General features: G+C 43.6%; 1 protein-coding gene across 11 annotated transcripts in view; it reads right to left on the reverse strand.

Moving 5' to 3' along the window:
- The window catches only part of LOC131592130 (ubiquitin-associated protein 2-like), a 216,174-nt gene that overhangs the window by 1,320 nt on the left and 200,166 nt on the right, over nt 1–14,688 (reverse strand). For 7 of the 11 annotated variants that reach the window (XM_058863417.1, XM_058863420.1, XM_058863416.1 and 4 more), the window contains 7 exons: nt 9,473–9,619; nt 9,092–9,170; nt 7,446–7,657; nt 3,851–3,947; nt 3,660–3,767; nt 2,109–2,176; nt 1,214–1,402 (listed from right to left, as the gene is read on the reverse strand). In XM_058863417.1, coding sequence (XP_058719400.1) covers nt 1,214–1,402; nt 2,109–2,176; nt 3,660–3,767; nt 3,851–3,947; nt 7,446–7,657; nt 9,092–9,170; nt 9,473–9,619 — 900 coding nt within the window. The remainder of the gene's footprint in view (nt 1–1,213; nt 1,403–2,108; nt 2,177–3,659; nt 3,768–3,850; nt 3,948–7,445; nt 7,658–9,091; nt 9,171–9,472; nt 9,620–14,688) is intronic. The other 4 variants (XM_058863419.1, XM_058863418.1, XM_058863423.1 and 1 more) reach the window with 2 other exon arrangements.

The following is a 14,688-nucleotide window of genomic DNA, read 5'->3' on the forward strand; positions in this document are numbered from 1 at the left end:
ATCTCTCCCAAGGTGAACAGAAGCAGTGCACCAGCCAAAGATAACACACATTCAGAAAGAGAAATAATTTCCTATTTCTTGATTCTAAGGCAGAACACTTTTTTTCGGGGAACAGTTATAGTAAGGAAACACATGGGCTGGTAAAACCAAATCAGTAATTGGAACCAAAATGCAACCTGCAAGGGGATGATTTCCCCCCCAGAATTACAGTATAAGTGTTCACATCTTGCTCTCCTGCCACAGCCAGGGGACATCAATGTTTGCCTGGGCTTCACACCTCACAGCCCATCTCTCCATGCCCCACATGAGGATGGCCTCTTCACAGAATCACAGCCTGGCTGAGGCTGGCAGGGACCTCTCAAGGTTTCTTGCCCAATCCTTCTGTTCAAGCAGGGTTACATAGAGCTAGTTGTTCAGACCTATGTCCAGACAGCTCCAAGGATGGAGACTCCACAACCTCCCTGGACAACCTGTGCCAGTGCTTGGTCACCATCCCAATAAAAAAGTGTTTCCTGATGTTCAAAGGGAACCTCCTGTATTTCAGCCTGTGCCCATTGCCTCTGGTCCTGTCACTGGGAACCACTGAAAAGAGTCTAGCTCCATCTTCTTTGCACCTTCCCTTCAGGTACTTATTGATGAGATCTCCCCTGAGCCTTCTCCTCTCCAGGATGAACAGTCCCAGCTCTCTCAGCCTTTATGGATAAGAGATGACCCAGTCCTTTGATCACCCTTGTGGCCCTTTGTTGGACTCTCCAATACATCCATGTTGGTCTTGTATTGGGGAGCCCAGAACAGGACATGGGACTCACCAGTGCTAAGCAGAGGGGAAGGATCACCTCCCTTAACCTGTTGGCAGCACTCCTGCTAATGCAGCCCAGAATGCCTTTGCAGCAAGGGCATAGTGCTGGTTCATGCTTAACTTGGTGTCTACCACGATGCCCAGGGCCTATTCTGCCAATCTGCTTTGGCCCCCAGCATATACTGGTGCATGGGGTTGTTTCTCCCCAGGGGCAAGACTTGGCATTTCCCCTCATTGAACTTCATGAGATTCCCTCCCCAAGCTGGCCAACAGCATTGAGTCTGTCAGTTTACAATTGCTGTCAAGGCCCTTTCCCAATGAGCAAAGCAAAAAACAGAAGGAAGGAAAAACCCCCAAGATCTTGCTAGGAATCTGCCCTTAGGCACACTGAAGATGATGAAGGGGCTGACTCACCTGCCCATCTTGCTGAAGGTGGTGATGCAGCATCTGGGAATGAGGCTGCTGATGTGCAGGGAGGATATGGAGAAACGGGGCTGGAGCATAACCTGGGGCAGCACCAGGGTTCAGCCCAGTTGATCCAATAGCAGAGGGTAGGCTAAAAGAAGGTGGCGTGCCAGCATGGAATCCCTGTTTGTCAAATGTCTGCACAGGAGGTGAGGGGGACAGCATGAGACTAGTGTGAGCAGCCCCATGGTGACCAAACAAGAACAAGAGTGGCCTAAACACATCGCCTGAAACTTTCATCAACCCCCACAGAGCAAGCCAAGTTACACCTGCAAGCACTTCAGCAAATGAGTTTCAGCTCCTTTTCTCATCCATTCTTCTGAACTAATGACTCCAACATTTTATTTTTATTTCCACAGCTACTACACTCCTTTTTTCCCTAACCTCTTTTTATTCAGTGGGACAATGGGATGGCAGCAGATGCCTGAAATCAGTCCTTCACACATTATGGGGGCTCAAGCTGGAATTACAAAAGCAGAAGAACCACTTGCAATAAGATTTTTCTCCCCCTGATGAAAGTTCAACCCAGCCTCTTGACTCACTTGCTTTGAGGGATATTTGGACCAAAAACATTAGTGCCATCACACTTCATTTGCAACCAGGACACAGCACATGTGGGGCAGCATGGGCAGTGTAGAGTGCCCACACCTATGCCAACAACTGCCATCAGGAGCAGTGGGACAGAGGGTGAGACTCCTCTCCAACAGCAAACAGACAGAATAAGAAATGCCATAGCCTGTTGACCCTGAGAACCAACTGACTTGAGAATGACTAGCCTCCTCCACAAGGGGAGCCATAGGTCAGGCCTCAAGACCACAGGGGAATAGAGTCCAGCCTTGCTCACCTGAGTCTTGTTATAGACTGAGCCACTGATATCAGGCACACCCGTGTTACTTGAGGTCACAGAAACACCTGGAAAACAAAAAACAGACACCAACAATAGGAAAGTCAACCATCACCTAGCATGAGCCCTATGCTTTGCTCCCAGCACCTGACAGCCTCAGTGGATGCACCTTTGTCTGCAACCAGTGCACCTCACACCCTGATGCTGCTGCTGGCCCACCCCTGGGGTTCTCCATGCTGTCAGACCCACAGCACTGCACATGGGAACAGAAGAAATGGTTTGATTCCTCACTCCCTCTGCAAAGCAGGAGCAGTCAACTGGAATAAATCACCCACATTCACAATCTGGTGATTACCACTTGGATTCAAATGCACTTCACCAGGCAGCAGTTGGCTGCACAAAACACTAATTTAAACTCACATAAAGACAGCTTTCCCCTAGGATTAGGGGTGCATTTGACTCTACTGTAGCATTCAACAGCTTTCCAGTAGTGCACTGAGCAATGAGATTCAGTATGTGCTACACATTTGTACCCTTGTACTTTTATATCCTGCAGAAGGGTGAAGTCTGCAATGTTCCTCTGCCCAGAGAAAATTAATATGACTGATTCAGGCTGCCTTCCATCTAGACAGTCTGGTGCCATATCAGACTCAGGAACACTCACCAGCAAAGTGATTTTCAAACCAGCCAGTTATGCAGTCTTATAAAGACTATCTCTAATCATTTCACTTGGATCAGAATAAAGCTAGCTGTTCCTTTGGCCAGTGAATCAGGACTGAGCTCAGAGGGTGTGCACTGCTTTATGATTGTTCCCTTCCTAGGACGTTGCTCCTTTTTGGATTGCTCCTCTACAGATGAGAGCGTGATCAGCTCTTGGCTGAAGACAGCATTTCAAATACACAGCAAATGCTTGGTACTTGTTTAAGTCCAAGGATACCCGTTAGTGGTAAGCAGCTAAGTATACACTTCTCAGGTCTAACCAGCATGTGCATAATAAAGCTTTCATATGAGCTGTATGAATTCTTCAGCCTTTACAGTCACAAAGGAAACATTTTCAGACACAAAAGAAAGTGGTGAGTTACAGGGTGTACAGAGAGAAGCAAACAGCCCAGAGATGTTTGAAGTGCCCTATTCAACCCTAACACACGGCTGCTACCTCAAGTGTCTACCAAGAAATCCCATTTAGTCTTCATTTGGCAGAGGACAATTTCAGCTACAGCATCCAACTGCTTAGGCTTCAAAAACACAGCACTGCTGCAGGATCACTATATTCTTCAGCAAAGAAAACTTTGGCAGAGGAAACAGCTTACCATTTTTCCCATGTATAATTGTGGACAAAGCAGCACATCAGCCACACAAATCTTTATCCAAAGTTCAGCTGTGAAGTTTAGAAGGAACGCTTGGGCCATTAAAAAAGCATTTTGTATATGTGAGATGGACAAACAGCTTGGATTATGACCCTGTTTAGAGCTAGGTGCTGTGTTGACTGCACAGAACTGGGAGTTGGCCCTACTAAATCCCACTCAAGAGCAACCTCATGTTTCATGTTACCTTTCCCAGGTCCAGTGCCAGCAGATTTGTTTTGTGCTTGAGATGACCCACTGTAGCCTCCTTTGCTGTAATCTCCAGCTGCTGTTCCCTGTGTTAAGTCATCATAGCCTGCCAGTATGTACAAGACAAGGTGTTAGAGTGAGCAAGCAGCTCTGTAGATACACATGCGAAAAATACAGTGGTAAGCATACCTGTTCCATAGCCATGCTGCCCATAGCCACTCCCTTGCTGAAAAGGAGTCGATGTGTTCAGGTTGACTCCATGCTGTTTAGCAGATGCTGGAGGTACCTGGACAAAGGAAGGAAACTAAAGACTGTTAACCAGAGAATGGCACACAAAACACAAGGTCCCTTTGCTATCTAGTGGAGAAGGCACCTTCACCTTGTGGGAAATTCAATCTGGAGTTGGGAGCACTGGGCTGACATGGGACATGGCAGTCACGCTTCCAGAAGTAAATTGCTGTAGTGGCTTTATGCAAGCTCCAAGTTATTTGCCAGAGCTTCCCCCCTGATTACAGCCCAACCCTCTCTCAAAACAGGCTGTGTATTTCTCTAGAATCATAGAATCATTAAGGATGGAAAAGACCTCCGAGATCAAGTCCACCATTCAACTGAACACCACCTTGTCAACTAAACCATGGCACTAAGTGCCACATCCAGTAATTTCTTGAATACTTCCAGGGATGGTAACTCCACCACCTCCCTGGGCAGTCCATTCCAATGCTTAACAACCCTTTCTGTGAAGAAATTCTTCCTGATGTCCAACCTGAACCTCCTCTGTCACAGCTTGAGGCTATTTCCTCTTGTCCCGACCCTTGTTCCCTGTGAGCAGACCCCGACCCCCTGACCCCCCCCAGCTGCACTCTCCTGTCAGGGAGTTATAGAGGGTTAGAAGGTCCCCCCTGAGCCTCCTTTTCTCCAGGCTAAACACCTCCAGCTCCCTCAGCAGCTCCTCATAGGACATACTCTCTAGACCCTTCATCAGCTCCGTTGCCCTTCTCTGGACATGCTTCAGCATCTCAATGTCTTTCTTGTAGTGAGGGGCAAAAAATTCAACACAGGATTTGAGGTGTGGCCTCACTGGTGCCCAGTACAGGGGAATGTTCACTGCCCTGGTCCTGCTGGCCACACTTGCTGATACAAGCCAGAATGCCATTGGCCTTCTTGGCCACCTGGGCACACACTGGCACATGTTGAGCTGACTGCTGACCAACACCCCCAGGTCCTTTTCTGCTGGGCCACTTTCCAGACACTCTGCCCCAGCCTATAGCACTGCAGGGGGTTGATGTGACCAAGTGCAGGACTCAGAATTTGGCCTTGTTGAATCTCTTTCATACACTGACTGTAAACAGCAAATTGTCACCCACAGAATCAAATGAAACACCAACTCCTGCCCGAGTCTGTTTCATAAGACACAGTCCTACAGGGCCCTAAAATAGTCATCTACCCTTCTGCTTGGAGCATCGCCCTCCCCAATTAACATTTTCCCTCCTGAGACTCCCTGCTCTCTGACTTAATCCAGTCTCCTCCATCCTCAAAAATATTTCCTAGGCATTCTCAGCTCTCTAACTCAGCTTTGGATCTCCCTTTGACTATCTGGAAGGTGCTACAGGTTTTCAGGAACACAAAGTCCAAGAGTTGCATCTGTCTGCTATTTACAGTAACCTGCACAGGAATCCATGAGCTCTGGCCTTTTAAATTTCCCATTTTCTTGAGGAAGAGACTGCAGCTATTTTCTCATGCTTGCATGTTTTTGGAGATCCCTTAAAAACTGGGAAAGATGACTCTATTCTGAAGCCATGAGACCCCACCTGGAATACCATATCCAGTTCTGGAGCCCCCAGCACAAGAAAGACCGGTTAGAACAAGTCTAAAGGAGGGCCATGAAAATCATCAAAAAACTAGGGCACCTCACCTTTGAAGAAGGGCTGAGATAGTTGGGCCTGGTAAGCCTGAAGAAAAGGCTCTAGGAATACCTTATAGTGGCCTTTCAGTACTTAAAGAGAGCTTATAAAAAAGACAGAAACATTTTTTAGCAGGGTCTGTAGTGACAGGGCAAGGAGGAATGGCTTTAAAGTGAAAGAGGGTAGATTTAGATTGGACATAAGGAAGACGTTTTTTTTACAATGAGGATGCTGAGACACTGGCACAGGTTGCCCAGAGAAGTTGTTGCTGCCTGTGATAGATTGGCATTTAAGAAAACAAAGAGAAACACCTAAGGAAGTTAAAACTGCTGGAGGCTGATGGGAGTTTTTCTCCTGGCCAATAACTGGCCATTTCTGAGAATTGACAGCAGTTTTGACCATTGAAAAGTGAGATCAACCTGTGAACACCACCTTAAGACCTAAGCCCGGGAATTTCTTTGTCTTTTTGTTTTCCAGCTGTGAAAAGTAACAGAGCTCCAGTTGGCTTCCATCCTCGGCCCAGGCTATGTGGCCTGGGGGGGGGGGCTAGGCTGGGCTGGGCCTGCTGCGGTCCCCAGACAGGAGATGGGGCCTGCAGGGCTTGCCCCGAGCCCAGGCCAGGCGGGACTTTGCTGCAGCCTCCCAGGAAGATTCTGGGGTGGCTGAAGCTTTCTCCAAGAGACTCCCGAGCTCTAAGTGCTGCTGAGCTGAAACCTGGCAGCATGAACACCTGCAGCTGGAGCAAGACTTTAACCCTTTTACTACCCAGATGAAATTTGCAGATTTAATCCTTTTTCCAGGAACAAGGCAAGAGAGAGTGGTCAACAGGTAAAGAGACAACATAAACTATCAAAAACAGTGAAGAAAGGAATTAAGCTTCAGATGGGGAGAGAAATAAGGAGATGCTTTAATAAGCTGAAATATTCTTTTGTTAAAGCCATGGAAATGGACAATAATGTTCTGAAAAAAAAACTTCTTTAATTCATGAAAGAGTACTTAGGGGGGAATGGAGTATTTCAAAGTGCAGATTTAAGCAAATGGTGAAGTACTTGTGATCCTATGAGATGCTGGAACAGAAAAAGAAAAGTAATAGTTGAAGATTTGTGGCCTTTAAGAGGGAAAGAGAAAACTTCTGTTTCCAGAGATGCTCACAGAGACAGATAAAGAGAACTTTTGCCTTTGAATAACTCATCCTTAAAATGACACCCCTAGACTCATGACCCATAACACACCTCAGAGTGATGTGAAATGGGAGGAGAGAACTGATGATAGAGTTTTCCAGGCGGCTGGCATCAGAGAAATAGAAAGCCATGAGAAAAATGGTTTTCTTGTGAAAAACCATAGATTAGCAGAAGAGAACTTCTTTTTCTCTACAAAGACTGATGAAAAGACTATGGCAAAATTGGGACTGTTTTAACCACCAGGTTTTTTTTTTGTCTCTATGTTATCATGTGAACAAGGGAATGGTTGAGTAGTGGGGAAAAAGGGTTTCTGGAAGTTTTATTCTGGTTTCTTACTCTTGTAGTTTTATTAATAAACTTTCTTTATTCCTTTTAAGTTTTAAGCCTGTTTTGCTCTTCTTCTAATCCATATCTCACAGCAAGAAATGAGTAAATTTTCTAGTGATTTTTTAGCTAATGCTTTAAAACCATGATACTGCCCCATCCCTGGGAGTGTTCAAGGTCAGGTTGGACAGGACTTAGAGAAACCTGGTCTAGTGAATGATGTCCTTGTTCATGACAGAGGCATTGGAACTCCATGATCTTTAAGGTCCCTTTCAACCCAAACCGTCCTGTGATTCTAAGATGTAGAAGGTTTGGGCTGAAGAGAGCAAAACCAGAGAGCCACACAGGGAGGGTTACAGTTTAAGCTATCACACTTACGAACATGGTTGGCCCATATTGGAATGCACTGGGAACACCGGGCACACCAGCATAATAAGGTAACCCAGTGTAGCTGTACCCCGGGGGCAGGGTCGGATTGAGGAATGGCTGCTGAGTTGTATGGTGAGTCTGAGTCTGGTTCTGCTGCGACTGGGTGAGCGTGGTAGCAGGAGCAGGGGAGGCAGAATCCCCACGGCCAAATTTTATGTCACCTGTGAAAGAACAAACTCATCAGAAAAGCTATCAAAGCTACACCAGAAGTGGAGAATTCAAAGGATTCAAAATCTCCTAATACAAGTAGACAACTACAGAAGAGAACACATCCTACACTTGAAAGCCTGCAGTCCTGCAGTTGTTCATGGGAAGCCCTCTCCCAGTCTCTGGTCCTGATGGCTACAGGGACATTGCTTGTTAGTAGCAGAGAACTTCATGCCATGGCTAATCCATTGTTAAAATGGAGATACCAATTACTTACCTATCTCACACAATCTGAGCAGATTCATTATATCAGAACATTGCAATAAAACATGCTAAAAGCGAAAGTATGGTAAACAGCCAAAGAGCAAAAAGTTGTTGGGTTAAAGTGTGACTCTCCTATAGGTTAAACTGATTAGCTAAGCTTCATGGGCTGAAAGCAAGTTAGGATTTTTAGGAAGTGATAGGCATATTTTTGTCAGTCTGTTCATTTGCCAAGCATGACTAGAGTTAATATGTCTGGTTCCTCACACCACCAAAGTTCTGGAAACAATAGCTGAAGGCCAGGAAAGCAAGAATTGCATTGTGGGCCACCTTTTCTAAGAAGTAGTAGGGGAAATTTGGTTATTACCCCAAAAGCAGACTCCCATGAGAAATGATTATGCAGCAGAAAAACTGAACTCTTGCATTTTCTGGTGGCCTAGAGAGCATCATGCTCACATGTTTTTAGGAAGGTGACATATATCACTCATATCTATCTCATTCCCAACTAGTATTCCTTTATGTTGATTACCAAAAAGCATGACAACACTTAACATCATCATTATAGGAATTATAATACCTATAGCTACAATTTTATGGTGTAATCAGTCTGCAGTGAAAGAAAACCACTGGCTGAAAATCCTGGATAGCATTAATGTCATCTTTGCACAATAATAACTGAGGAGTAAGAGCAGGAATGAACAAGGGCTTCTTAGACCACATATTTTTGGGAATGAAGTCCATTAGATTTGGAGAGGGTGAGAGGGAGCCTGCTAGAGGCAGCTCCTGCTGAGAACATACAAGTACTAAAATAGCAGTAACAAAGGAAAGCAAGCTAGTCAAATTTCAAGAAGAATGATTAAGTTATGGAATATTTTTCAAGCACCTCTATGCACTTGGGAAGGACACTAGATGACACTACCATTTAAATTTGTAACAACTTTGCACTTATTCTCAAAGGGTATCCAACTTACTCCCAAGAACCTCCAAGTCACATATGTGAATTACTGACCAAAACCATGAAGAAAAAAAAATCAATGTCAGGGTTGAGAGAAAGATGCTTGCTTTTGTTTGGCTAGTTTGGACTGATGGGTTTACTGCCTACAGAAGGGGAAAATGACTGCCTTTTCAGCAACAGCAGGATGACCAGCACATCTCCCACGCCATCCTCATGTTTAAATAATACTCACCTGAGTAGGGGTTGTTAGCAAGGCTTCCATCTCTGCCTGTCAAGGTTGCAGGAGCAGGGAATGTAATTCCGTAGTAATCCTTAGAAAAAGACATAATAATTTATTAGTAGCTGAAATACTGAAACCATAACAGAGCTGGACAACTCTTATGAACCCTTGTATTTTTTATAAGATAACCCTTATATTTCTTATAAGCATAAGAAAATTTTAAAAGGAAGAACTAAAGGAAGTTTGGGCAGAAACTGACCTCATTTACAGCATAGCTGAATGTTTACCTATATCTTCAACTTCAAAATAAACCTATTTTACAGAAATTTTTAATATCATATACAAATACTTAATCTCTTAATGGTAAATTAAAGGCAACGACTAAGCGCTTACCCCTCCCAACCCGCAGCTCTGAGCTGTCATATTCCAGCGAGACTGTCTGGAAGAGCAACAGACCATCAGGGGCCAAAGATCTAGGTTCAAGCCAGGACCATAATCACAATGTGGATGTAGTCTAAAGGTTTTAACATGCTCTGTTTTCTAAAAGTAAAAAACATCAGCTAGGAAAACAGCACAAACATTAAAAAAAACTGTTGAAAAAGAGTTACCACCTGATGACTGGAAAATTTACTTAAACTGTTACAAGAAAACTCAGATCAGTAGTCTCTAAAGTGAGGTGCACAAGGCAATCCACTGGGGTGCATGAAGAAATTGGCTTTGATACCACTAATAAATAAAATTTTTAAAAATTTTAAAATAGAGCGTGAAAATAAAAATTTGTTCTCATCCTTTTTTTTATCTTCATTCTTTTTTATTTTCATCTATGTTTTATAACATACATATATACATATACAATAGTATACATATATAGTTTATAAATAAAAATATATTGGGAATGCTCACAATTTTTTTTTGCTGATGAGGTGGTGCTGTTAGTATAGGGTTAAATGTTTCTGAAAATCATGTAAAAGTAGGCCACAAGAATGCTTGGTATTTGGGATGGTTTAGCAAACTAAGATGTTTATAGTAAGGGGAATTGGTACTTGGGGTCTCTAAGATACCTAAAGATAAGATTCATACATGTTCGTACAAGCATGGGATAAGCTTTAATGAAGCAATATTGATAAGGTTGTTATAGTGATTACTGCTACAGCTGAAATTGTATAAATATGTGCACTTTGAACAAAGACGATGGAGCTAGATTTGGGTTGCTGATACTCCTAGTTCCCATGTGCTTCAATAAAAGCACCTGCATATAATCAATCTGTGATTATGTGAGTTCAGGAACGCTAACAGTGCAATCAAAAAAGGTGGAGCCCACTGCCTTAGATCATTCTTCTACAAGAAGGTAAGAAAATCCTCACCCTAGAAAGCTCACACTTTGGCAGGACATGCCAGCAAAACCAAAGCAATATTTTGTCTTCAGTTTGTGACAAAAAGAGAAAAATTTGCCCTTTCCTTTCTGGGTGAACTCCATATATGAGGCGGATACTCTACTAAGTAATTTTTCCCCTAATTCCCATGATTTTCTCCCCACTGCCTCCAATCCATCAAGAGTATCTTGCGTTACAATGTAAGGTATGTATTCTATCACCACCCTATCACCCTCTGATGAGCTGTTAATAGTTGCTCATTTGCAACAGCTGCCCAATGCACACAGCCTAAAGGGGGCCATCTCTGCTAATAGGCCATCAAGGACTCACCAGCATAACTCATAGAATTACATCATCCCATTGTGAAATTGCCTGCCGTGGGGGAGGAACTGAACATTCCTACCTGTATATAATCTGGCCTTGGGACACCATAATACAACCACTGGACGTCCTGAGAAGGACCAGACCTTTCTACAGGATCACCATTTTGATAAGACCACATCCATCACTCCAACAGGGTGTCAGGTCATATTCTGACTTTGTTGGTTTAAGCCAATGTTCCTGTAGTATTGCCATTTTTGTAATTGTCGTATTGTAGTTCTGACGTAAAATCTCTTGCAACATATTTGTGTGGAGTTAATTCCTCCTGCTGGCTTGCCTTCAAACCAGCACAAAGAGTTAATGCTTTAACTATTTACATATCAATTTCCACAGTCTTCAACATTGGAAAAGCATCCTACTCCTTCATACCCCTCTCTGCAAATTTCCCAGCACCTTCTGCCTTGCTGCATTTCTGTGCATCCCTCCCATCTCCTAAACCCAGTCCTCCATCACTGAACATGAAACCATCTGGCAAGGATTTAGTATTGCAGGTTTTTTCTGTAATTTGAAACAGTGTCATATTGCATCTTCCTTTCTTTCCCAGTGTGATAAATGTGGCATTAGATAAAAATTCGTGAAGGAGAATAAAGAAATATATGTTATATTTATAATAATGTAAAAATATAAAATGTAGTATGATCTAAAGATTCCTTCCCGAGTCAAGCAGTAACGATCCACTCAGGCGGTAACGATCCACGAAGACGCTTATCAGCCCAAGATAAAGAGCAGGACACGAGCAATCAAGTCAGACAATGAGAGTAGCCCGACTGAGATATCCATCTGCTTCGCACAGGACCTGGACACTCCACCCCAGGAGTCCACCCAAAAGATGCAATCAGAAGGCACCCAGGACCATTCGCATGTGAAAGGACTCTGCCCAGTTGACTATTGACTCAGCTCGAGGATCCGGGAAATCTATTCAACCGCACATCTAGACTCTTTGTTGGACAGTGCTTACTCCGGGTTTTGCCTCAGGATACGAAAATCCCTATAAAAACCCCGGACTACGATCCCTCCTTTGTGGATTTGGGAAAATCTGTACCTCTGGGTATAGACCCCTGTCCACCCGGCGCTGCGCTGATTTATTTTATAGTGGTTTTTTTCTCTCGTTGCGAGTGATTGAAATTGTTTTATAATAAATTGCTTTTTATATTAACCTTATTTTGCTACCCCGTTTATAACACCAGGTAATTTACCTCAGCATCTCCAGTATGAATTACTTAGCAAAACACAACCAAATTCCTATTAAAAATCTTTGCAAGTTACTCAAAAACAGCACTCCCATCTCCTTCTGAGGAACATCATAACACAAAAAGCAGATTTGGAGAAGAGTTCTGAACAGGATTCATTGGATGTGAACTGGAACTGACACAAGCATTTTTTCTCTATATAAATCAGAAAAAATATAACCAAATCCACATGACAGCAGGATCTAAGGATTGCAATTATTACCGCTGCTCCCCAGGCAGGGGACGTGGTGGTTTTAGCCAGGGTACAGTTCATTTTCTTCCCAGTGGCTGGTATGGGGCTATGCTTTGGAGTTGTGCTGAACACAGGGTTGATAATATAGAGACTTTTTTTTATTGCTGAGCTTACACAGTCAAGGTCTTTTCTGCTCCTTGTACGGCCACAGTGGGGAGGGGGTTGGGGGTGCATGGGAGGTTGGGAGGAGACGCAGCTGGGACAGGTGACCCCAACTGACTCAATGGATATTCCAGACCATATGACATCATGCTCAGCATATAAAGCTTGAGGAAGAAGGAAGAAGGGGCGGGGCGGGATACATTTGGAATGATGGTGTTTGTCTCCCCAAGTCCCCATTTGCATGTGATGTAGCCCTGCTTTCCTGAAGGTGGCTGAACACCTGCCTGCCCATGGAAAGCAGTGAATTAATTCCTTGTTTTGCTTTGCTTGTGTGTGCAGCATTTGCTTTTCCTATTAAACTGTCTGTATCTCAACCCAAAAGTTTTCAAGGTTTTATTCTTCTGATTCTCACCCTGATCCCTCTGTTGGGGGAGTGAACGAGAGGCTGCTTGTGGCTTGGTGCCTGGCTGGCATTAAACCATGACAGGAAAACCACATCAGCACTGAATATCCCTATCCCACACACCTGTGCATACACACATTCAAAACTAAAATCATTAGTAAATATGAGTGCAAACCAGTTATCTTTACATTTCATGCCCACCTATAGGAAAACATCAGAAGAGATACTCTGCTCTTCAAACAACATGGGTATTTCCTGACCTACAGAAGGCATGCAGGAGAAGGTGCCTAAAGTCAAAACTGAAATATCAGGAATAGACTCAAAATGCAAGACAGAAAAGGACTGAAAAACAATAAGTGTTCTGATGTAATAGATCTAAGTTCCACTAAGCAGCTGGTTAGGTACCACACACACCAGCTAAGGCATTTTTATAAGATCTCTACTACACAGGCAGCCTGCAACAGACTGAGAGGAATGATGGGTTTGTCTTTACAAACAAGCTGTGAGTCAGTTGATAAGATGTAGCTATCAGTGAGAGACGACAGAAACAATGGGATGGATTCCAGTAGAAGATCAAAGGGGCACTGAAAGAACACTATGAATCCCATAAAAGTTAAGAAGGGATTATGCATTGGGGGGGGGGGGGGGGGGGGGAAGGTATCTCCGCCGGTATCAGGCGTTCCGGGAAGCCTGTACCTCTCAAGTACCTCAGCCTATGGGGAAAGAGAGAAGGGACAAGCGGCCGGGAATTAGGATAAAAAGGAGGCTGCGCCCTCCAAAAATTTGAGAGACCCCAGGGGAATGCCCCATGATCTCTCCCTTTATTCGAATAAAGAAAAAGGACTCCTCTGTCTCCTTTTTGGACATAAACCTCTGGTGTTTGTGGATTAATTTTCCTGACAAGACTAACAGAAAAATAACATATCCCAATGTAATAGACACCAAAATTAAAACAAACAAACAAAACCCAAACAAAACAAACAAAAACCCCAAAACACAACACAGTGAGAATTTACAGCATGAACACAGGCATTAAGAAATTGAATTAAATTTTAAAAGACATACACACACTCCTCCTCCCAACTCACTGTATCAGCAGCCACTAGTACCTCTCAGTACTGGAAGCTAGCTTCCCAGGAAGCAGTGACAACTTGCACTTGGGACTCAGCTCACTTTCCAGATGTAAACAGACCAGCATGTCAAAGACAAATATTTCCACCAATTCCTGCCTCCCATACATCTAATGTTACCTAATTTCTACAACAAGTTCAAAACACAATAAAAATACCGCAAAATCTAGAAACCACAACCACTGCATGAATAGTTGATGGAAAAACCTTCACAACATTTATGCATTTATTTATAAATATCAACACACTGAGGAGAAACTGGGGGGGAATGGCATATGACCCCAAAAACATTCTTAAAAAGATATTTGCAGAGAGAGAGGAAACACTTCCATCAGCAAGGCTGTAGATGTTATAGGGAAAGGTGGGGGTGTCGCCCTGAAAACTCAGCTTCTGAGCTTGCTAACATAGTTTTCTAAAGACTTTCCCAGGACAGTAACTGTAAACATAGATATGTGTACATTCTTTCTGTTACACGTCTTGTGATGGACATCTCTCATGGCCAGTGCAGTGAGAAAGTGTTATCCTGACCATCCAATCCCTGGCTGTGGTCAGGAGCCTATAAATCCTGGGGGGAAAAATAAACTTTCTCTTCTCTTCACCACACCTCGACCTGTGTCCGTGTGATCTATTCATCTTCAGCGGTAACAGTGGGGGGAAAAAAAAGACCAACAAACTAAAAATGTTTTTCACTAAGAAATAAAACATACATTAACTCATATACAAATAATAAGAGCATGA

Source organism: Poecile atricapillus, chromosome W (assembly GCF_030490865.1).
Source record: "Poecile atricapillus isolate bPoeAtr1 chromosome W, bPoeAtr1.hap1, whole genome shotgun sequence".
Classification (NCBI taxonomy): domain Eukaryota; kingdom Metazoa; phylum Chordata; class Aves; order Passeriformes; family Paridae; genus Poecile; species Poecile atricapillus.